This window comes from Lagenorhynchus albirostris, chromosome 13 (assembly GCF_949774975.1).
Source record: "Lagenorhynchus albirostris chromosome 13, mLagAlb1.1, whole genome shotgun sequence".
Classification (NCBI taxonomy): domain Eukaryota; kingdom Metazoa; phylum Chordata; class Mammalia; order Artiodactyla; family Delphinidae; genus Lagenorhynchus; species Lagenorhynchus albirostris.
Genome location: NC_083107.1, coordinates 13,460,785 through 13,485,242, shown reverse-complemented (window position 1 = coordinate 13,485,242; position 24,458 = coordinate 13,460,785). Strand labels below are relative to the sequence as shown.

The 24,458-nt window shown below is 37.8% G+C and overlaps 1 protein-coding gene and 1 long non-coding RNA gene across 4 annotated transcripts in view; one reads left to right on the top strand and one right to left on the bottom strand.

The window, feature by feature from the left end:
* Window positions 1-24,458, bottom strand: part of RNF103 (ring finger protein 103) — a 127,503-nt gene that overhangs the window by 61,459 nt on the left and 41,586 nt on the right. Inside the window, exon 1 of one of the 3 annotated variants that reach the window (XM_060169931.1) lies at window positions 20,189-20,421. The exons of the other annotated variants lie outside the window; for them this stretch is intronic. Coding sequence (XP_060025914.1) covers window positions 20,189-20,392 — 204 coding nt within the window. The 5' untranslated portion in view covers window positions 20,393-20,421. Of the gene's footprint in view, window positions 1-20,188; window positions 20,422-24,458 lie in introns of those variants that run through there. 3 annotated transcript variants of the gene reach the window in all.
* Window positions 20,383-20,995, top strand: LOC132531835 (uncharacterized). The gene is made up of 2 exons (XR_009544238.1): window positions 20,383-20,568; window positions 20,664-20,995. It is a non-coding gene; the product is annotated as an uncharacterized LOC132531835 (long non-coding RNA).

Genomic DNA, 24,458 nt, shown 5'->3' with positions numbered 1-24,458 from the left:
TTCTGAGTTTTATAGTTTTAGGTCAAAGACTTTAATTTCGGTCTTTGATTCAAGTTAATTTCTGTATATGGAGTGAGGCAGGGGCCCAGCTTCGTTTCTTAACATGTGGATATCCACTTGTCACAGACCTTGTTGAAGAGACTATCTTTCTCTCACTGAATGATCTTGGCACCCTTACAGAAAATCAACTGGCCACAGATGTATGGGTTTACTTCTGGGATCTCAATCCTATTCCATTGACTGATCTATACATCTATCCTTATGCTAATACCACAGTTTTAGTTACTATAGCTTTACGGTAAGTTTTGGAATCTTGAACTGTGGGTCCTCCAAATTTGTTTTTCTTTCTCAGTATGGTTTTGGCTATTTGGAACCTGTTGTATTCCATGTGAATCTGTGGCTCAACTTTTCCATTTCTGCAAGAAAGGCATTTGGAGTTTTGACAGGCACTGCACTGAATCTGCAGATCACTTTGGTGGTACGGCCATCTTAACAACATTAAGTCTTGCAATCCATAAACTTGGAATTTCTTCCTGTAATTTTTTGTAGTTTTCAGTGTACAAATGTACTGTTTCTTTGGTTAAATTTATCCCTCAGTATTTTATCATTTTGGATGCTACTGTAAATGAAATTTTAAAATTTCCCTTTTAGATTTTTCATTGCTAGTATAAAAAACACAACTGATTTTTAAAATATTTACCTTGAAACCTGCAACTCTGTTGAATTCACTTATAACTAATTTTCTGGTGCACGAGGAATCTTTAGCATATTCTATCTGTGGAATCATGTTATCTGCAAATTAATAGGTTTACTTCTTATCAGTGTGGGTGCTTTTTATTCCTTTCTCTTGCTCAACTGCTCTGACTAGGACTTCTAATGCAGTGTTGATTAGTAGCAAAACACCTGGTGTCTTTGTCTTGTTCCTGATCTTAGAGAAAAAGCTTTCAGTCTTTCACAATTTATAATGTATAATGAAGTATAAGGTTGGGTGTCGATTTTCATAAATGCCCTTTATCATGTTAGGGAAGCTCCCTTCTATTCCTAGTTCGCTGAGTGTTTTTATCATAAAAAGTATTTACATATTTTTGTTCCAAGTATAATTATTTCAAGCATAAAAGTATTACATTAGGAGAAATCTATAGGAGAAAGTGGAATAGAAAAAATAGAGATTCTCGTTCAAAGAGAAAAAATTAATGAAAACTGTCTGACTATAAATAAGAACTTGTGCATGTATGTTTTAAATGAACATTGATAGGTATCGAATCACTGTGATACTTTCAGAAGTGTTCTAACAATTCTATTCAAACACAACAACATTTACTATATACAAAAAATCATACCATTTGCAACTGTTAAAACTCATGATAAAAATATAAAATACTGATTTACAAATGTCCAAGGGGAACACAGGTACTCAAAATTACTGTAGGTGATACATCCAGAAATATGAAGACACTGTTATAATCTAACCAGAACTTTCAGAAAGAGCAGGAAAGAAAATTCAACGTTCAAACAGTCAAATGTTTACTGAGCACCCACTACAACCTGTTCAATGTGCTAGGCACCACTCAATGTGCTAGCGATACAGCAGGAGACGATATAAAGACTTATGAACCTACATTCTAATGAGGACAGACAATAAGCAAATAAACATGTAAATGTATACTAGGTCAGAAAATTAGTGCTAGGGAGAAAAATAAAGCAAGGAAGTAGGACAAGCGGAGTTGGGAAAGGATTACTTTATACGTGAAGATGAAAGAAAGTTCAATGGCTGAGGTGACTTTTGAGCAGAGACCTGAAGACACCTGCAAGGGAACCATGTGACTATCCACTATCCAGATAGGGGGAGGGGCTATGGCATTTTACTCTGTGTAAGAACAAAAGCCACTAAGAGACCTAGGCAAAAGAGTGTCCTTCAATACAGACTAAGGAATGGGGGTACAAGACCAGGTTTGATTAAATAATTTTTTAATTAATTTATTTATTTATCTTTGGCTGCACTCAGTCTTCGCTGCTGCGCACAGGCTTTCTCTAGTTGAGGTGAGCAGAGGCTACTCTTCGTTGCAGTGCGCAGGTTTCGCATTGTGGTAGCTTCTCTTGTTGCGGAGCATGGGCTCTAGGTGTGCGGACTTCAGTAGTTGTGGCATGTGGGCTCTAGAGCACAGGCTCAGTAGTTGTGGTACACGGGCTTAGTTGCTCCACGGCATGTGGAATCTTCCAGGACCAAGGCTCAAACCCATGTCCCCTGCATTGGCAGGTGAATTCTTAACCCCTGAGCTACCAGGGAAGTCCCTGATTAAATAATTTTTGTTTGAACTAGCACCTTTAATAAAACTATTTCATTTCAGGTTTATAGAAAAAATATTTATCATCTATTACACATAAATAATCATATAAGGCAGTGAACTACTTCTAATCCTGTATATGATACACTAAATCTGTTTAATTTTTTTTCCCAGCAGTTACTGGAATTCCAGGAACAATGCCTAGTATAAATTTCACAATGCAAATTTAAACCGGAAAATTCGGCAGAATGAACAACTGCAGTGGTTTTTAAGCTTGTTTTTAGTAGCAGAATCCTTCAAATAAATGTAACATGGAACTCCACAGATACAAAAAAGATTATGATAATGTACATTTATCACGTAGGTTCAGGTTCAAAACTTTTACTAATATAAAGCAAATAAATGAGAATACTCTGTCCCGATGAAAGATAAAACTCTAAATTAGTTATTACGATGTTATACCAACTTCAGCATCCAGTGTCTTCCGTATTGTTTTACATGTCTAGTATTGAAAAATTCTAATTCAAAGAGATTAAGAAACTATTTTATTACATCTGTTTACCATTACAGTTACTTAACAATTTGCCTTTTAATTTAAGGCTGTCCATTGTTTAAACGAATCTAGAAGACTGAAAGCAAAGTCATTTAAAAATGGTTGTTTCAAAATTTATCGTTACATTATATAACTGCTCATGTTCATTGAGGGGTGAACATTCAATTTAAGACAATAAATGGCAACAGTGAAATGACTTTTGTAAAAACACACTGCTGCATTGTTTGCAGTAGTGAAAGTCTAGAAATTACCTAAATGTATATCAACAGGAGACTAGTTAAACACAAACAGAATTTCCATAAGTGAACAGTATATTCTAATTAAAGAGAGAAAGGCAATTCACTGAGGACTACCCATGGAATTAATTCTCAAAATATAAATGAAAATAGCAAAGTAAAGAATGTGTACAGTATAACATTACATATGTTAAAGGGAGAGAAAGAGGAAAGAGAGGGAGAGGCTAAAGGAGAGAAGGAAGGAGCAGGAAAGGGGAGGAAGAGAGGGAGGTGAAAAAAAGGGAGAGAGATATATAAATATGTCTATACATTCATATATCATGGAATATCGACAGAAAATTCCACAGGAAATTAGGCTGTCTTGAAAGATAGAAACTGAATTAATTTGTGAACAGGAGTGAAAGGGAGATTTACTTTTTCCTGTAATTTAGGATACACTTTGCTGCCTTTTGAATTTTATAATATGTGCAAATATAACCTATTTCAAGAAATACTTCTTAAAAAAAATAACATAAAAAAGAATTATGAAAAAAGTCCAGGTTCAGAAGCTGCTTTAAATCATCCCTGTTTGGAATAAATACTTTAAAATTCTACCTTGTAATATTAGAATATTCATTAAGGCTATTTTTAAAAAATTGCTTTAGATGCCACACAGTCTTCTCTGTTAGACAACTACCCAAAACTTTAAAATAGTTCAATGTGAACCCTAATTTTGCTTCACTTTCGTAAGTGACAACCAGCAGTTTCTAAAATTAAAAAGTTTTAAAAAGTAAAATGTATGACAAATGATGATAATTGAAGACTAAAGTCAACCTGTCTTCATTATAGGGGAAAATAGTAATTAATTTACCTACTTTTATTTCTAAACCAGAATAACAAGTTTTCTGATTTAGTGCAAAACGTATTTTCATCTCTGTAAAAAGACTTCAATGTTACAGGTAATACACTTCATTGTGAAGGATAACTGTATATCATATATGGGGTAGCAGCTCAGGAAAATGAGAGCAAGAAAGAGAAATGTGCAAACGATACAACACAGAGAAGAATATAATACGCACTTAGTGAGAAAATAAAGATTCAAACAAAGACATTAAAGAAAGGTTTAATCTAAGGGGGGATAATTTCAAAAAGATTTGGAGAGTTCCATCTCTGCCTAGATATAGAAAGCTGAGAAGACCCTCAAGACGGTAAGACAAAGCTGAATGAACTACAAAATAACTTTTCCTGAACCTGTTGAAAAGCTCAGGTCACAAGGCAACAGTGCAGCATGAAATCTAAAGAAAGGCACTTCTAAGAAAAGAGGGAACACCAGCACTGAATCATCTGTGGCATAGCCTGGATGGCAGGCACCTTAAAAGCAAGTGAAGAAAATTCAGTTAATTTTCTAAATAAATTGATAAAGTCCAACTGTGGGTTAGTGGACAGCAAAGAACCTCAGGAGCCACAAGTACAATGGGAGTTCACATCAACTTTCAGGTTCTTCAAATGGAAATGGCATAAAAATGCTGAAACGTACACAAAGAACGCCTTCATCGGCTCACAAAACTTGACACAGCTGAAGAAAGAATCAACAAACTTGAAGAAAAGTCAATAGAAGTTACCCAAACTAAAAAAAAGAATAAAATAAAGCAAAGTATCCAAGAGCTATGAGATAATAACAAATGGTCTAACACATGTGTAATTGGTATCCCAGCAGGAAATGAGAGAAGAGAGCGTAAGTATTTGAAGAAACAATGGCTGAAAATTTTCCAAAAGTAATGAAAAATATCAAACCACAGATGCAGGAAGCTGAGAATCCCAAATAAGGTAAATATCAAAAAACAAAACAAAACAAACAAAAAATACAATGTAACACCACACAACACACCTAAACACATTATATTCAAGATGCTGAAAATCAGAGATAAAATCTTAAACCCAGCTAGAGAGGAAAAAAGTATGCATTAATGACAAAGGAACGAAGATAAGAAGTACATCAGACTTCTCAAAAGAAACTATGATCAGGAGATAACGGAGAGACATCTTTAAGGTGCTGAGAGAATTTTAAAAATCCTCTCAATCCAAAATTCTATATTGGTGAAAATATCATTCAAAGTGAAGACAACTTCCAGATTCAGCTCTGATATATAGAGATTGTAAGTCATCACTCCCATCTATAAAACACGGGAAAAAAACAACAACTTTTCTTTGATTCAACAGAAAACCAAGGTTATAGGGCAAACTGCCATCCTGCCATGTGGAGAGAGAGGTGAATACAGAGAGTGACAGTTGAGATAATGCTTACCTGGACCACTGGAAGGAACATTTAAATGGTAATTTTGACTAATTGCTGGTAGATGAGTGTGGACTACCATGAGAATGAAACTCCTAGGGCCCCCAAAACTTTCATGGGCTTTACCTCCAAGAACCACAGAAGTTTCTCATGGTGAAAAAGCAAGAAAGATACCCCTGTTTCTCTGGCAGGAAGAAAAGAAAAGTAACCATTCTGAAATATTCACACAGTGTTGTTCTTCCTAAAAAAGGCCTATTCTCCAGTAAAACAAACCTTACTAGAGCCTTATCTCACCCTGGAGATGGGCATTTATCTGACATTATCTGCTTTCTCCTAGTCTTCGTATGTCACTGGGAGTGGGCAGGAAGGTAAGAAACACTTGTGAACACCATGTCCAGGGACACAGGTCACTAAAACACTGAGTTTTAATAAGATGATAGAACGCTTCCAGTCCCCCACACCTTACTACCACACCAATAGGGTTCCAGTATAACAATGCATTAGAGATAAAAGAGATGCAGGATGCATGCCCTATCTAAAGAGGAGTTTTTGTGGATGCCCAAGATAACAAGAGAAATAAAAACAAGGACAGTAGAGGAACTTTAAGCCTCTGGCACCTACAGCCACAGCAAACATTAACATAGCCAAACCCCTGGCCTTATGACCATAAAACCTCATATTGAAGACCTATTTACCTCATTTCCTATTACCCCACACATCATGTCCAGTTTTCAACAAAAAATTACAAAGCATTCTAAAAGACAAGAAAAAGCACAGTCTGAAGAGACAAAGTAAGCATCAGAACCAGACTTACATATGACATAGATATTGACATTTTCTGGCTCTTGCGGGAAAAGTAAACATTACCCAAGAAGAGACAGGTAATGTAAGCACAAAGATGGAACCATTAAGGATCAAAAAGAAATGCTAGAAATATAAAACACGTTAATATTGTAACAGAAATGAAGACTGCATTTGACGAGTTCATCAGTACATAAGACATAGCCAAGGAATAGATCAGTGAATCTGAACCAGTGAATAGAAACTTGCAAAACTGAAATGCAATCGGAAAAAGAATGAAAACAAACAGAAGAGGACATCTAAGAACAGTGGACAATTTCAAAAGATGTAACATACACATAATTGAATACCAGAAGGAGAAAAAAAGAGAAAACAGTACAGAAAAAATAGGAAATAATAATGGCTGAGAACTTTCCAAAATTAATGACAGACCCCAAACCATGGATAAAGGAAGCAAAGAGAAGACAAAGTAGGATAAGAATCCAAAAAATGACAACTAGTTATCTCATTTCAAAATGGGGAACACGAGAGCAAAGAGAAAATTTTGAAAGACAGAGAAAAAACATACCTCACCTACAGGGGAACAAAGATAAGAATTACAAAAGACTCCTTGTTAGAAACTACGGAAGCAAGAAGAGAGTGGAGTGAGATAAAGTGCTGGAGAAAAAATCACCAACCTAGAATTCTACATCCAGCAAAATTATCTTTCAAAAGAGAAGTAAAGACTTTATCAGACAAACAAAAATTGAAGGAATTCATCACAGCAGATCTAGATTACCAGAAATGTTTTTTAAAAGTTCTTCAGGGAGAAGCAAAATTATACAGGTCAGAAACTGGGACATATATAAAGTAAGAATATTAGGGAAAGAATAAATGAAGATAAAATCTTTTTTCTTATTCTTAACTTTTTTTTTTGGCTGTGTGGCATGGCTTGTGGGCTATTAGTTCCCCAACCAGGGATTGAACCCATGCCCCAGAAGTGAAAGTGCTGAGTCCTAACCACTGGACCACGAGGGAATTTCCTATTCTTAAAGTAATAATAGTGACAGTATATTGGGTGAAGATAGAATATGGATAACTGAAATGAATGAGAGCAATATCATAATGGACAGAATACATTGTTTAAAGGTATCTGCATTACATGTGAAACAGTATAATGGCATTTGAAGTTAACTTAATTACAAATGTATATTTCAAAATCTGGGCCAATCACTAAAAACTTTTTACAAACACATAATTGATACACTAATAGATGAGATTAAATGAATCATATGAAAGGTTCAGTGAATACCAGACAGGGTAAAGCAAGAAAGCGAGAGAGAGAGAGAGAAAGTAAGAAAGAGTCAACTATACATCGCCTACAAGACTAAGGTTAAAAGTAAATATAAAGACTAACATTAAAAGTAAAAGGAAGGAGAAATATACCATGCAAACACTAATCAAAACCAAGCTCTCTCCTATCTCACACAGCATATAGAAATTAACTCTACGTTAGTCAAAGACCTAGATATAGGAGCTAAAACTATAAAACTCAGAAGAAAATACTGAGTTTTATATGGGATAAATCATCATAACTTTGGATTTGTATTAGAAACATCCCAAAAGCATGAGCAAAAAAAAAAAAAAGAAAGAAAATACATATATTGAACTTCATCAAAATTAAAAACTGTACATCAAAGAATATTATCAGAAAAATAATAAGATCACCTATATAATGAGAGAAAATATTTGCAAATTATATACCTGATAAGGGTCTTCTAAAAAATATATAAAGAATACGTACAACTCAGTAACAAAAAGACAACCCAATTAAAAAACAGGCAAAGGGCATAAACAGACATTTCTCTGAAGGAGATATACAAATGGCCAAAAGGCACATGAAAAGATATTCAACCTCATTTGTCATTAAGGGAATGTAAATAAAACCCACAAGATACCACTTCACATAAAGCATATTGACTATAATAACAGAATTGGCTATAATCAAAAATATAAGTGTTAGCAAGGAGAGAAATAGGAACACTTGTACATTGCTGGTGGGAAGGTAAAATGGTGAAACCACTGTGAAAAACAGTTATAGAGTTCCTCAAAAAGGTAAATAAATTCTACTCCTAGGTATATACCCAAAAGAATTGAAAATAGGTACTCAAAAAATATTCATATGAGAATGTTCAAAACAGCACTATTCACAACAGTCAAAAGGTTGAAACAACTCAAATGTCTATCACTGGATGAATGCATGAGTTGTGAGATATGCATGCAATGAAATATCATTCAGCCATAAAAAGGAAGTAAGTACTAGCTACATCATGGATGAACCTTGAAAAGACTGTAGTAAATGAAAGAAGCCAGACATAAAAGGCCCATATATTGTATGAGTCCACTTATAAGAAATTAGAATAGAAAACAGATTGGTAGTCACCAGATGCTGGAGGGAGATTAGAATGGGCGGCAACTGCTTAGAGAGTACAGGGTTTTACTTTAGAGTGATGAAAATGTTTTGGAACTAGATAGAGGTGGTGGTTGCATGTTATGAATGTACCAAATGCCACTGAATTGTTCAGGGTAAAATGGTTCATTTTATGTTATGTAAATTTCACATCAATGAAAATAAAGAAGTAAAGAAAGAAAAAAGAAAGAGAGGGAGTGTGGGAGAAAGAAAGGAAGGAAAAAAAGGAGGGTAGCTGTATTAAGACAAAGCAGACTTCAGAACAAAAAAACTTATCAGGGCAACAGAGGCATTAAGTAAGGATTCAATAAGAAAACAAAACAATCCTTAGTGTGCATGCACCTAAAAACAGGGCATCAAAATATATGAGGCAAAAATTGATAGATCTGAAAGGGGAAATGGACAAATCCATGTTATAGCTGAAGAATTCAAAACCTCCCTTGAGATAATCAACAAATGGAACAGAGAGGAAATCAGTAAGGATATAGCTGACCTGAACAGAACTATCAGTCAACTTGATCTAATTAATATTTATAGAATACTCTGTCCAACAACAGAACACATAGACTTCTCAAGCTCACATGGAAATACTCCTCAAGACAGACCACTTTCTGGGCCATAACACACACACTCTAACAAATTTTTAAAAAAATAGAAATCATACAAAGTGTGTTCTGAGACCACAATGGAATGAAGCTAGAAATCAGTAACAGAAAAATAGCTGGAAAATCCCTAAATTTTGGAGATTAAACAACACACATCTAAGTAACACATGGGTCAAAGAAAAAGTCTCAAGATAAATTTAAAATTATTTTGAATTAAATTAAAGTGGGAATAAATACAACTTATGAAAATGTGTAGGGTGCAGCAAAAGCATTGGGAAGTTAATTTATAGCATTAAATGCATATATCAAGAGAGAGCTAGACATCAATAATCTAAGATTCCACCTTAGGAAACTAAAGAAAGAAGAGCAATCTAAGCATCAAGCAAGCAGAAGAAAAAAAACAATAAAAATTACGCAATCAATGAAATTGAAAAGAGGAAAGTACAATAATAGAAAATCAATGAAACCAAAATCTGGCTCTTTAAACAGATCAATAAAATAGATAAGCCTTTAGCCAGGCGAACAGAGAAAAAAAGAGAGAAGACAAGTTTACCAATATCAGAAATGCAAATGGGGTCATCACTACTGATTCCATGGAGAATAAAAAGACAATAAAGGAATATTATGAACAATTCTATGCTCACAAACTTGGTAAACTAGATGAAAGGGACCGATTACTTGAAAGCCTACTAAAACTCACACAAGGAGAAGTAGATTATCTGAATAGGCCTATTATTATTAAAGCAATTGAATCGGTAGTTAATAACTTCCCAACAGAGGAAGTATCAGGCCCAGATGGTTTCACTGGTGAATTCTACCAAAGATTTAAGGAAGTAATGATAGCAATTCTCTACAAAATCTTCAAGGAAATATAAGAGTGAATATTTCTTAACTCATTCTATGAGGCCAGCCTTATCCTAATGTCAAAACCAGATAAAGACATTACAAGAAAGGAAAACTACAGACCAGTATCTCTCATGAATGCAAAAATCCTCAACAAAACGTTAGCAAATTGAGTGTAAAATTACATAAAAAGAATTATAAACCACAACCAAGTGTGATTTATTCCAGGTATGCAAAGCTGGTTCAACATTCAAAAATCAGTCACTGTAATCCACCACACATCAATAGGTTAAATAAGAAAAATCGTAGGAATTGACACAGGAAAACCATTCTCCTATACTCACAATAAAAACTTTCCACAAACCTGAATAAAAGGAAAATTCCTCAATTTAATTAAAAAAAAAAACTGCAACCCCACCCTCACCCCAAACTATAGCTAACATCATAATTAATGGCAAGAAATTAGAAGCTTTCCCCCTAAGATAAGGAACAAGGCAAGGATATCATCTCTCTCTACTCCTATTCAACAGTGTAATGAAGTCCTAGCTAATACAATAAGAAAAGAAAAGGTACACAAATTTGGGACAAAACAATTAAACTGATGTGTGTGTGTGTATATATATATATATTTATTTATTTATTTACTTATATTTATATTTATATATATTTGTTGTTGATTCTTTGGAATGGATATAAAAAATCTCCAAGAACTCCAAGAATTAACAAGCAAATATAGCAAGGTCATAGGACAGAAGATTAATACACAAAAGTTAACTGCTTTCCAGTATATCAGTAATAAACAATTGGAATCCGAAATTTTAAAAACATTTACCATAGCACCAAACAAAACAATAAAACACTTGGGTAAAAATCTAACAATACGTAAAGGATGTACATGTAGAAAACTACAAAACGTTAATGAAAGAAATCACAGACATATAAATAAATGGAGAGATATTCCATGTTCATGGATTGGAAGACTAAACACTAATATATCAGTTCTTCCCAACTTCATCTGTAGATTCAATGCAATCCCAATCAAAATCACCAGAATCTATTCTGTAGATATCAACAAACTGATTTTAAAGTTTATATGGAAAGGCAAAAATGCCCTGGAGTAACCAAGACAACCGTGAAGAAAAACAATGCTGGAGGATTCTCCATTACCCAACTTGAAGACTTAATATAAAGCTACAGTATTCAAGACAGAGTAGTTGGCCAAAGAATAGACACATAGATCAACAGACCAGAATAATTAGACCCACACAAATATGCCCAACGGATGATATAACAAATAGATATTTTTTTCACAATTGAAGGAAACTAGTTTTTAAATGCCCTAAATTCAAATCTTCCCAATAATGCTGATTAAGCTCAATCTCCATTTTATTAACATCCAAAATGCTAAATTCTACTTTCTGTTTATACTTGATGAACTATATCTATGATTAGAACCCGGAGGCATGAATTGGAGCATTTAATAACTACATAAAAGGTGGCAACTAGCCGATAGAACAGTTTCACATGACCACCAGAAAATCTTGCTTTCCCCAAATGTTATTAATAGTCAGAAGAATAAACAACATATTTTCTGAACTTGGTCTTCATGTCTCAGCTTAAAGGTTACTTTGGGAGGCCTTCTGTGACCCCTGGGATAAGTTAAACCCACTTGCAGTATAATTAGGCAGAACCCTATACCTCCTCTCTTTTGTAAACATTACATTAATTATACTAAACTAACATAATTATATATAACTATTATACTGATATTAATGTGTTTACACATTATAGACTGTATGGCTCCAGCAGGTCAAAGACCTTTTCTTATTCACTAACCCCTTGCGCCCCTGGCACAAAGCAAATGCTCAATAATTATCTGTTGAATTTAACTGCATAAAATATGTGTTGTGAAGAAGAGGCATAAAATTTCAGTCATCAGAAACACCAAAAATCTATGTTTTTAAATGTCAAAGAGAAAAAGGTTCATAAAACTGGTCACAATTTTTTCTTTAACTTACAAAATCGAAAGGGATTTTGTGAAAGAAAAAATTCCTAAAAGAAATAGGAAAAACCAAAATTATCCAGCCATGACCCAGATCAGTAGTTCTCAACCTCACTCCACACAGAAGTTACCTGGGACATTTAAACAATACCAATTTAATTGGGCTATAATAGAGCCCAAATGATAGGTAGTACTTAAAATTTCTTCAGGTGAATCTAATGTTCTGTTAGGGTAAAACACAGTCCAGTACAAAGAGCTCAAGAAACTGTCTCAAACAAGTCTCACAACTGGAAAGATCACTACAATAAACAAGAAAATGAAAACTGATAAAATGGAAAATTAACAAACCTTTATTTAGTACCAATAGAGTTTTAGTAATAAACAAAAAGCATTTATAATTGATAAGTTAAGCAGAACATAAGCAAGGAGTACAGTATAAAGAAAAATCAAATTGTAAATCAGACAGTATGCTGTGAAAACCATAAGAACTCTACAGAGAATTTCACACTATCAAGATATATACTTTGTTCAAATTCATTCATAGAGTCTACTACATGTCAAGCCAACTAGGCACAGGAAACTAAAACAAATAAAAGTGTGTTTTCTATAAACAGTGTGGAAACAAATGGTAAGCCAAATGGAAAACAAGATGATTGAATTCCTGTTCTCATCCTTCATTGAAATTAATTAAGTGGATTGAAGACTTAAATACAGAATGCAAAACTATGTTACTTTAAGAAGACAGTATAGGAGAATACCTTTATGATTTCAGATTAGGAAAGGATTTCTTCTTTTTTTTTTTTAGGAAAGGATTTCTTTTAAAAGACACAAAAATCAATAAGCATAAAGGAACAGAGTGATATTCTTATCTATACTGAAATTAAGAATTTTTACTCATCATAAGATACCATTTAAAGGAAGGAAAAAGTTCAGAAAATTGGAGAAGCTATTTGTAACCACATAAATGGGAACAAAAGCATTTATAAAGCCTTGGTATCCAGAATATATAAAGACCTGTATCCAGGATACATAAAGATTTCCTATGAATCAATGTCTTTTTTTTTTGAATTCTGAACTTTGTATGTGAAAACCCACAGGATGAACGTGTCTCTGCATGATGTTATCTTCTTCCAGAGAAGACCTAATTTGCTTCAGGCAAACATCTAGTCTAAGAACACTGAAACTGGTTATTAATTAAGCTTAATAAATCCAATCAGGGATAGGGATGATTTGACACTGGACATCAGTCTTTGTAAAGGCCGGTTTATTTCCAGTTCACAGTTACCACTAAGGTGTATCCTTTCAGAGTTCTAACCAAAATCCTTGGGGACTTAAATGAGTCCCTCATCCTTTGTGTGCCCTGAACTCCAATTTTTGAACCCCCTAACCACAGGATGTCAAAATTTCTCCTCAAATTCTCAGTTTCTCAATACTGCATGAGGAATTAGAGGATCTCTTTAGGGGGAAAAACTGGTCCCAAATGACTGGGCTCATGTAATTGAGCTTCCCACTTCTCTCAGATCTTGATTTTGCAATTCTTCACTACCTTGCTAGTTTTCAGTAATTTCAAATGGTTATACTTTTAATCTAGCTCTTCTAGTTATTTTCAGCAGGAGAGTTGGCTCAAAAAACCTAGTCTCTAATCACCTTCATAACTTTTTAAAGAATATATTTCTTTCTTCTAATTAAAAGGCCTAGAAGCAAGAACACTCCAGTAGTAATAAGCACCACAAGCACCTAAATTTTGGTTTCTAAATACCATTCCCACTAAAAGAAATTTGTACTCCTTGGAGAAATTGTTGATTCCACGTATCAGGGTGGGATATACAAATCACACTGCTGTAGACAGAATGTTTGTATCCTCCCAGTTGCAATGTTGAAACAGTCCTCAATGTGATGGTATCTGGAGGTGGGGCCTTTGGGAAATGATTAGGTCATGATGGCAGAGCCCTCATGAAATGAGTTTAGTGCCTTATAATAGAGACTCCAGAAAGCTTGATTCCCCCTTTCTGCCCATGTGAGGGCACAGTGAAAAAATGGTCACCTATGAACTAGGAATCAGGTCGTCATCAGACACTGAATCTGAGGGTTCCTTGATCTTGGACTTCTCAGCCTCCAGTACTGTGAGAAATAAATTTCTACTGTGTATAAGCTACCCAGTCTGTGGCATTTTGTTATAACAGCCCAAATGGACTAAAACAGATAGCTAGTTAAAAGTAAATTCCTCTCCCACTTTTGACCCTCAGCTACCTAGCTCCTCTCCCTGAAGGTGATGTCTGTATAAAGGACTTTGTGTATCCTTCAAGATTTAAAACATACATAAAACTAGAAATTACCCAAAAACAACAAATATAAGTGAACTTAGGTCAAAAATTGCCTACTCTGATCACTGTCAGATGGATATAGAGAAGATGGTCAATTAGGGTATCTTCAAATGTGTAAGCATTTTCTCTCACCATCTCTACTTCATGAAACAAATATTTGATAGACACCTTACTCTTATTAAGGGAGTTCAACACTATGCTGAAAAGTAGATGATAAGAAAAACACGATCCTTGCTCTTAAGAAGCTTACAATTTTGCTGAGGACACGAAGTAAAAAAGAAAGTATTCTTCCTGGATAACACTTTACTAATGTCTTCCCGGATCCCCTGAATCCTGTCTAAAACCATGCTCTGCGGTTCCTTCCTCTCCATCACCATCCTGTCAAAAATCTGCTCTTTTCCAGAATTCTCTCAATTTCAGTTCATGATACCAACACTGAGAGGGATGATGGATTTGATGGCAGTGAGGTTAAACAGAAACCTAAGAATCATCTTTGCACTTTCATCCCACATCCAGCAGATAAGCAAATTCTGACTATATATCCTAAATATTTCTAAAACTCCTCCTATCCTTTCTATCCCCGTTTTTGCTCTCAGTTAAGACCAGCATCATCTCTCATCTGGGCCACTTAATTGCTCCATACCGAAGTCTCTTCCCTCCAATTCTTGCTCCAAACCACTATTCTGAATGCTCCCCATCCTTAGTAGGCATGATACATAGGCCTTCATTAATCTGCCCTCTACCTACCTCTCCAATTTAACATCTTACCATTGCATCCCACTCAGATATAACCTTATTTCATCCTTCAACCATTCTAAACTTTTTTCGGGTTCCTCCAACCTACATTCCACACTTCTATACCTTGCACCTGCAGTTTATTTTGTTTGGAATGCCTCTTCTTTCCCAGTTCTATACCAATCCATCCACCTGGCTAATGCCTCTTGTGACAAGACCCAGATAACCTCCCTGACCAGGTCCTCTTCCCTACTCTGAACAGTAAGTTACTCCCCCCACACACTGTGACATCATAGATCTTGTACATACTTATATTATTGCTCTTATTTACCCTAAAATATAAGCATTTGTTCACATGTCAGCCTCCCCCAAAACTTGGTATCCTTTTAAGTTGTCCTCCAGTGTCTTATTTTTGCAAACCTGATGTCAACCCAATATACACTAAAATATCTCAATAAATGTTTGCTGTATGAACTAAGTGAATGAAGCCTTCTCTTTTCCTCCATCTCCCTTTCTCATTTTCTTCCCCCTTCGGATAGCAACCCACAACCATGTGTCATGACTCAGTCTATGGATATAAGTTAGTTACATGATTTCAGAATTCTGATGCCATAAAAGGTGACATGTTCTACCCAAAGGCTAAATTAGCAAAGTCCCTAAGTGAGGACAGCACAATTTTCCAGCAGAACCTCGGGTCCAAGAAAAGAATCTCTTTCAAGCATAATCTCAAGTCCTCTTGATTCCCATCCTAAGACAGTCTCAGTTTCTAAATGGATTACAAGGCTCATCCTCAGCAGGCCCAATCCAGTCTTAAGTTGGACACTTTAAGATAGAACAAGTTTCACCACTAAGATGTCTCCATCAAAGTATCTGAGATAGCTGGGGGCAAAGACTTTAGTCTGTAAAGCCCCTTATACAGCTAATGTTTCCCTGGAATATCCCTTGAAACACTGCTCATCTTAAAACTACTTGACTTGAAAACTTACTTAATCTTATTCTGATACTCATTCATCACTCAATATTTATTTAGCACCTATTCTGTGCTGCATACTTTACCAAAGCTCTGGGGTCATCACCCATAACATAAATATGTATATGTGACGTGACCTGACTTGCCTGACCTGACTTGTCTCCATGGCCTAAATGACAATGATGATGGTGTGGCGTGGCATGGCTGCACCTGGCCCCTGCTTATTCTGTGCTGGGACCTCATCTTCCAGTCCCCAGTGTAAGGCATACTATAAATCAATCCTAATTCAAGAGTTGCCCAGCTGACTCTACAGCATTTAGTTGGTTCTCTTTTTCCTCTAACTCTTCTCTCTCTGCCAACATTATCTTGGATTTTGGTTTGTTTTTTAAGTTTCCATTATTTAGCTTCTTTTATAAAGTTGAATTTTTAAGTTTTCTCCTTCTCCCTCTCAAAAAAATGCCAAACTAAAACTAAAATGTCAGACATTATTTGTCTTCTTATTCATATACTGGTTCTCAATACTTTACCTGTGCTTCCACAGCTCTATGGAGAAAAAAGTACTTCTCCTTCCTGCTTTATTGGCACTTTCTGGAATTACAAATTCAATGCTAAATAATTGTGGCAGGTGACAAAACAATTTCCTCATAAATCACAAGGTATAAAGAGCTTGGTAGAAGTTGAATGTAAAGCAAACAGATACACTCTTCTGACAAATTAGAACAAGGTATAATTAGAACTCAAAGGATAGCTTGGAGTACCGTGAAGAGGAAATTGAAGAAAATCTTGGGCAGGGTATCTCCAGTACCAGTTAAAGTAAATAATCTAACACTAAAATTCCTACTGAAGAGTCAAGAACCTGGACTTCCCAGGTGGTCCAGTGGCTAAGACTCCATGCTCCCAATGCAGGGGGCCTGGGTTTGATCCTTGGTCAGGGAACTAGATCCCACATGCATGCTGCAACTAAGATCCCACGTGCTGCAACTAAAAAAGATCCCACATGCTGCTACTAAAGGTCCTGCATGCCACAACAAAGATCCCTCGTGCTGCAGCCAGGACCCGGCGCAACCAAATAAATTAAATATTTTTTAAAAAAAGGAGAGTCAAGAAACAATTCACAGGCAGGAGGTGTGTGGAAAATATGATAGTGGAGGGCTAAATCATTTCTATTTTTAAAAAAATGTACAGCTTCACTCTAACATTTTTAAAAATTATTTATTTATTTATTTTTGGTTGCCTTGGGTCTTCGTTGCTGTGCACAGGTTTTCTCTAGTTGCATCAAGCAGGGGCTACTCTTCACTGCAGTGCACGGGCTTCTCATTGTGGTGGCTTCTTTTGTTGCGGAACATGGATTCTAGGCGCGCGGGATTCAGTAGTGTGGCACGTGGGCTCAGCAGTTGTAGCTCGCAGGCTCCAGAGTGCAGGCTCAGTAGTTGTGGTGCACGGGCTTAGTTGCTCTGTGGCACGGGGATCTTCCTGGACCAGGATTGAACCCGTGTCCCCTGCATTGGCAGGTGGATTCTTTTTATTTTTTTCTTTTTATTTTTTTTTGTGGTATGCGGGCCTCTCACTGTTGTGGCCTCTCCTGTTGCGGAGCACAGGCTCCGGACGCACAGGCTCAGCGGCCATGGCTCACGGGCCCAGCCGCTCCATGGCATGTGGGATCTTCCCGGACCGGGGCACGAACCCGTGTCCCCTTCATTGGCCAGCGGACTCTCAACCACTGCGCCACCAGGGAAGCCCCTTTTTATTTTTTTATTTATTATTTATTTATTTATTATTATTTATTTATTTTATTTATTTTTGGCTGTGCTGGGTCTTCGTTGCTGCGCATGGGCTGTCTCTAGTTGCAGCGAGTGGGGGCTACTCTTTGTTGTGGTGCACGGGCTTCTCATTGCAGTGGCTTCTCTTGTTGCAGAACATAGGCTCTAGGCACGCAGGCTTCAGTAGTTGTGGCACATGGGTTCAGTAGTTGTGGCTCACAGTTCTAAAGCACAGGCTCAGTAGTTGTGGTGCACAGGCTTAGCTGCTCCACAGCATGTGGGATCTTCCAGGACCAGGGCTAGAACCTGTGTCCCCTGCATTGGCAGGCAGATTCTTAACCACTGTGCCACCAGGGAAGTCCCCCAAATCATTTCTAATCACACAAGTCTGGGAGTGATCACTCCAACCTCTGAACTCCTGTGACTATATATGTGATACCCAATCCAGACTTGTTCTTGAAATGCTTATCTTACTTGCTAGACGATACATTCTTTGGCTGTTTATTTCATCTTTATAATATCCCTCTGGCAGGCATATTTAAAAAAAACAATCTCGTGCATCAACCCTGTGATTTTCAGGTTTTAACTTACTTTCACAGGTAGGCTACCCTATTGGAAGAGTATACAATCTTCGAGCTCTTAGCAATTACATTTATCATTTAAAAGCAGTCTCAGTGCTATTCAAGTAATACATATACTAGAGATCAGATTAAATAGTAATGAGACTGTTTTCCCATAATCTTCTCACTTTATGAATGGCAAACCTAAGACCAAACACTGAAGGTAATAATCCTTCCTAACGTCAAAAATACACTTCTATAATAACAAGCACCTCAGAATATATACATGCCACAAAATGTGCATCTATATAATGTTATACAGTTTGAAAAGTAATGTCACATACTCTTACCTCATTTAAGCTCCACAATTTTTATTTTACCAGGGAGTAAAACTGCGTAAGTTGCCTGAGGGAACTAATAATTGTTGAGTGCCTACTGTTCTAGTACCCATCATTAACAAATACGATCAACACATACTTTACGTGCCGACAACCTCGTGATGCATAACATTGGTTTTTAAAACAGGCCTGCTAGAGCTGAACATGTAAGACTATTTATTAAATGAAAGATTTTAGGTTTGTTTCCCATTATGTGTAAGTCTGTACTGGGTGCTGTAATTCTTCTCAAACTTTAATGTGCATACTTATCACTGGAGATCTTGTCAGAATTCAGATTATGATTCAATAGGTCTCAGGTAGGGCTCAAGATTTCTAACAAGGTGCCAGGTGATGCTGATATTGTTGGTCTGCATTTTGAAAGCAAGGTTGGACTTCTCTGGTGGCACAGTGGTTAAGAATCTGCCTGCCAATGAGAGCAAGGTTGTAGAATATATAATTTACCCTGGGAGTTCCCTGATAGCCTAGCGGTTAGGATTCCGGACTTTCACTGCCAAGGCCAGAGTTTGATCCCTGGTCGGGAACTGAGATCCCATGAGCAGCCTGGGGCGGCCCAAAACAAAAACACAAATTTACCCTAACTAGCACTACTAGCTAAAACTTAACGTCCTTTCATCTTCAGTAATTCTTAAGTGATACTATTATCATTCCTACTTGACACCCAAGACTAAGGCTCAGAGAAATTAACTTTGCCTACATGACAAAGCTGATGTGTGCCGAACCAGATTACAAACTTAGGCACACGGACTCCACAGGGCACTCAACCGCTCCACAGTATCCCGACGTGATCGCAGTTGACAGGCAGATTCTGAAGTCTAAGCCAGATGCAGAGTTGTTATCTCCTGTACCACTCTTCCGAGTGGGGTCCCTGCTGTAATTGTGCGTCTGGTGCCAACAGAACGTTGGAGGGCAGGGGAATGAGATCCAGAGCCTCCCTCTCAATACGGCGCAGTGGGTGGGGAACGCCCGGACAGTCCTGCGGCGGGGACGGTGTCCTCGGGGTACCACGGAACCATGGGTGGTACGCCAGTTGTCCTCGGGAGGGAGGGAGGGGGCGGGGCCTGCGCCAGGGAAAGGTTCCGGCGGGACGTACCAACGCGCGCCGGGGAAGGGGTTCCAGAGGCGAGGCCGGCGCTGCTGCCTCCGCGCCCGGAGCCGAGGCCGCGGAAGTCTTAACCCGACCCTCGGCTCCCTTGTGGAGTGGAATGCCAGGGTTCTCTTTCGCTACAGCCGTTTCCTAAGAGACTTCCTCCGGCCCCTCAGTCGAGTGGGAGGCCCCGGAAATGGGGGCCGAGCGGCACCTGGCCAGCCGCTGGGGGGAGACTGTCCAGTCGTTTACGAACTCTATCACGCCCCACGCAAACCCACCCACTCCGGTGCCGCCGCCGTAGCCCTTACCAGCTCTTTGGGCGGCTTCTCTGGGGTTTTTCCAAACAGCCCCATGGCGAACTGAACTCGTCTCACCCCTCCCGGCTTTCCGTTCCCTGCACCCAGGCAGGTCACGGGCAGCCGCCTGGGCGGGGCCGCTGAGAGGCGAGGAGTCGGAGCGCCAGGAGCAGGGAGCGGCCGCGGGGAGCCTTGGTGCGCATGCGCCGAACTCATGCGCAGACTTGGGTCGGCGGAGTTTTGTCAGAAAGATTGAGGCGATTGCGCACTTTCTGGGAGGGGGACTTGTGGGCCTAGGTGTATTCTTCTGAGGCGTAGAGGCGGTTCCTCTGAAAGATGCGAGTTTATTGACTACACCTGGTGATTACAGCTGTGCCTGCTCACCTAAACCTGTATGTTGTGGCACCGGAAGTCTGTATCTCTACCCAAACGAGGTACAATACTTTTACAACCACTTTCCTAACATCTTTATCCTTCTGTCCCGTAGGCACCTCACATGCAGCGAGCCAGAAATGACCTCTTCCTCCCGGCAGACCTACTCCTCTCCTCTGTTGTCACTACCGTGACCTAGTCACTAAAACCTGGACATTATCTTTCCTGCCCCTCTTACCAAGTCGCAGCAATTGTAACTTTCCTTTTTTTTTTAAACTCCAGCCCTCCTCTTTCATCCCAAGTGTCACAGCTTCTGTTCGGGCCTTCGCCATTTCCAGCGTGAATAATTCCTACCTGCCGTGTGTGTGTGTGTGTGTGTGTGTGTGTGTGTGTGTGTGTGTGTGTGTGTGTGTGTGTGTGTGTGTGTGTGTGTGTGTGTGTGTGTGTGTGTGTGTGTGTTCCTGCAGTCCACATACACCATAACCTTCATCAAATTCTCAGAGGACTCTGTGACTAAAAAGGACTAGTCGCATTTTAGCTGGGCAATCTCTGATTGAACCTACAACGGTGATCTGATGGCTGCTGTCATTACCTCCTCTCATGATGGGAAGAGCCATTTAGTGCCTCAACCCCATACTCCCATCTCTGGTGGGAATGTAAAATGGTACTACACTCTGAAAATACTTTGGCAAGTTCTTTAAATGATAAACGTACATCTATCTCATGCCATTCCACTGCTAGCTATTTATCCAAGAGGAGGAGAAGAGTATGTTCTTACAAAGACTTGTACAGGCCTCCTTATTTGTAATTGCCAAGAACTGGCAATAATCCAAATGTCTATCAACAGGTGAATGGATAAACCAATTGTGGTAGATAATAAAAAAGAACAGACTTGATACGTGCAACAACATGGATGAATCTCAATTATGCTGAGTGAAAGAAGCCAGAAAAAAACAAAAGAGTACATTTTGTATGATTTCATTTCTATAACATTCTAGAAGATGCAAACTATAGTGACAGAAAGTAGATCAGTGGTTGCTAGGGCACAGGGCTTGGTTTTGAAAGAGGCAGGAAGGAGGGATTGCCAAGGGACATAAGGAATATTTGGGGGGGTGATGGATATTATCTTGTTTCTGGTGATGGTTTCACGGATACCTACAGTGTTAAAAATTGGACACTTTAACATGGAAGCAACCTAAATGTCCATCAGCAGATGAGTGGATAAAGAAGATGTAGTGTACACACATACACACAATGGAATATTACTCAGCCATAAAAAAGAATGAAATAATGCCATTTGTAGCAACATGGATGGACCTAGAGATTATCATACTAAGTGAAGTAAGTCAGACAAAGACAAATTACATATGATATCATTTATATGTTGACTCTAAAAAATGATCAAATGAAACTGTTTACAAAACAAAAACACGCACAGACATAGAAAACAAACTCTTGGTTCCCAAAGGGGAAAGGAGGAGGAGGGATAAATTAGGAGTTTGGGATTAACAGAAACAAACTACTAAATATAAAATACATAAGCAAGGACCTACTGTATAGCACAGGGAACTATATTCAATATATTGTAATAACCAGTAATGGAAAAGAATCTGAAAAAGATTATATATATATATATATATATATATACAAAATTGAATCACTTTGCTGTACACCTGAAACTAACACATTCTAAATCAACTATACTTCAATAAAAATGGACACTTTAAATATGTACACTTTATGTCAACATACTTCAATAAAGTTCTTTTTAAAAACAAATAGCAGTATAGGGGCTTCCCTGGTGGCACAGTGGTTGAGAGTCCGCCTGCCAATGCAGGGGACACGGGTTCATGCCCCGGCCTGGGAAGATTCCACATGCCGCAGAGCGGCTGGGCCCGTAAGCCATGGCCACTGAGCCTGCGCGTCCGGAGCGTGTGCTCCGCAACGGGAGAGGCCACAACAGTGAGAAGCCCACGTACCGCAAAAAAAAAAAAAAAATAGCAGTATATGTTCACTGTAAAAAGTAAAACCTCCAACTCACTTCCTCAAGGAAAAAGGTCTCAAACTACTTATAATATTAAATAGTTGGTGTGAATGTGATCTTTCCTTTGGAGAATTTTTTAATATATATTTTTACTTATTTGGGAGCATATTGTACATATTGTTTTGCTATCTTCTTTTAAAAATTTTTTTACATAGAGTTTCATTGATATTAATATCTAGAGCTAAGGGATTCCAAAGCAGGAATGTACTAACATTTATTTAACCATTTCCTTATTGTATGACATTAAGTGGTTTCCAGTTTTCCCCTTTACCAATAAATATAGACACAGCTTAAATTTTTAAGGTACTACCAATATCGTCCATACAGTTTGCACAGTTTGAACTACCAACAGTGTGTGAGAGCACCCTATTCCCTAAATCCTTGCTAACAATGAATTTAATCAATATTTTACATTTTTGCCAACTCGAGGGTATAAAATATTGTTTTAAATTTTCATTTCTCTGATTACTAGTCTAGATGAGCATCTTTTGGTATATTTGTTGGCTATTTGAATTTCTTCTGTGAATTGCCTCTTCGTATCCTTTGCCCATTTTCCATTGAATTGTCTCCCTTTCTTCCTTCCTCCCTTCCTTTTATTTTTTTTTTTTAGTGTGATGGAGCTCTCTGAAGATGAGAAACCTGTAGAAATGTTTTTAAGTCTCCTTCACCATATCCCTCTTCTTTTTTTGATAATGAACTATAAGGCAGAAATTTTTCAGGTGGAAGGTCACTGGACTTCCAATTAGTCAACAATATTTATTAAATGCTTACTATGTGTCAGACATTCTGTAGGCTGTAAGACAACCACGATGAACAAAAAGGAACCTCATACAATCTGATGAGAAGGACAGATACTAAACAATGGTGATAAATAAAACTGAGTGAATTACCACAAATGTGTAAAATTCTGACTATAGGAAGAACATGGTGTTCAGTGACTCTTCCCTGAGCATGTTTTGCTTTATTGTGCTTCACAGATACTGCATTTTTTTTTTTTGCAAATTGTAGGTTTGTGGCAACCTTGCATCAAGCAAGTCTGTCGGCACCATTTTTCCAATGACATTTGCTCGCTTTATGTTTCTGCATCACATTTTGGTTATTCTAGCAATATTTCAAACTTCATTATTAGTATATTTGTTATGGTGATCAGTGATCAGTGATCTTTGATGTTACTTTTGCAAAAATAATACAACTTGCTGAAGCCTCAGATGATGGTTAGCATTTTTTAGCAATGAAGTATTTTTGTATGCACATTTGTTTAGACATAATGCTACTGCACGCTTAATAAACTACAGTATAGTGTAAACATAACTTTTATATGCACTGGAAAACCAAAAAACTCGTGTGACAAGCTTTCTTGCATTATTTGCTTTATTGTGGCAGTCTGGAACCGAACCCACAATAACTCTGAGGTATGCCTGTATAAGCTGAGGCCTGAAGGGTGAGCTAGCAGAGGGATGAAGAGTTTCCAGTGCAAAAGAAACCCCATGTGCCTAAGAGCCTTCCCAGTTCTAGGGGGTGGAGGTTTGGGGCCACAGGCATTTCATTTGTTCTAAAGTTGGTCATTGAGGACAAAGAGGCCAAACAGAGTGCAGAGGACAGTTTGATTTGGCATGTGGCATTTCACAGAAATACAGAGCCCAAAGCTACCGACAGAGCCTTAAAAACACATCAATGCATTTGCTCCTCAGCAACTGGAAGGGCACTATGCATCTTCCACGCATTTTCCAGGCTCCACACTTAGAGCAGCATATACTTTCTATTCGTGTCCTGATACTGCCTTGGCATTGGACAGAGCTGTGGCTGCGGCTGAAATTCGTCCTTCCTGCATAGACCTCAGGAAGCATGCACCAGATCCTCCCACCT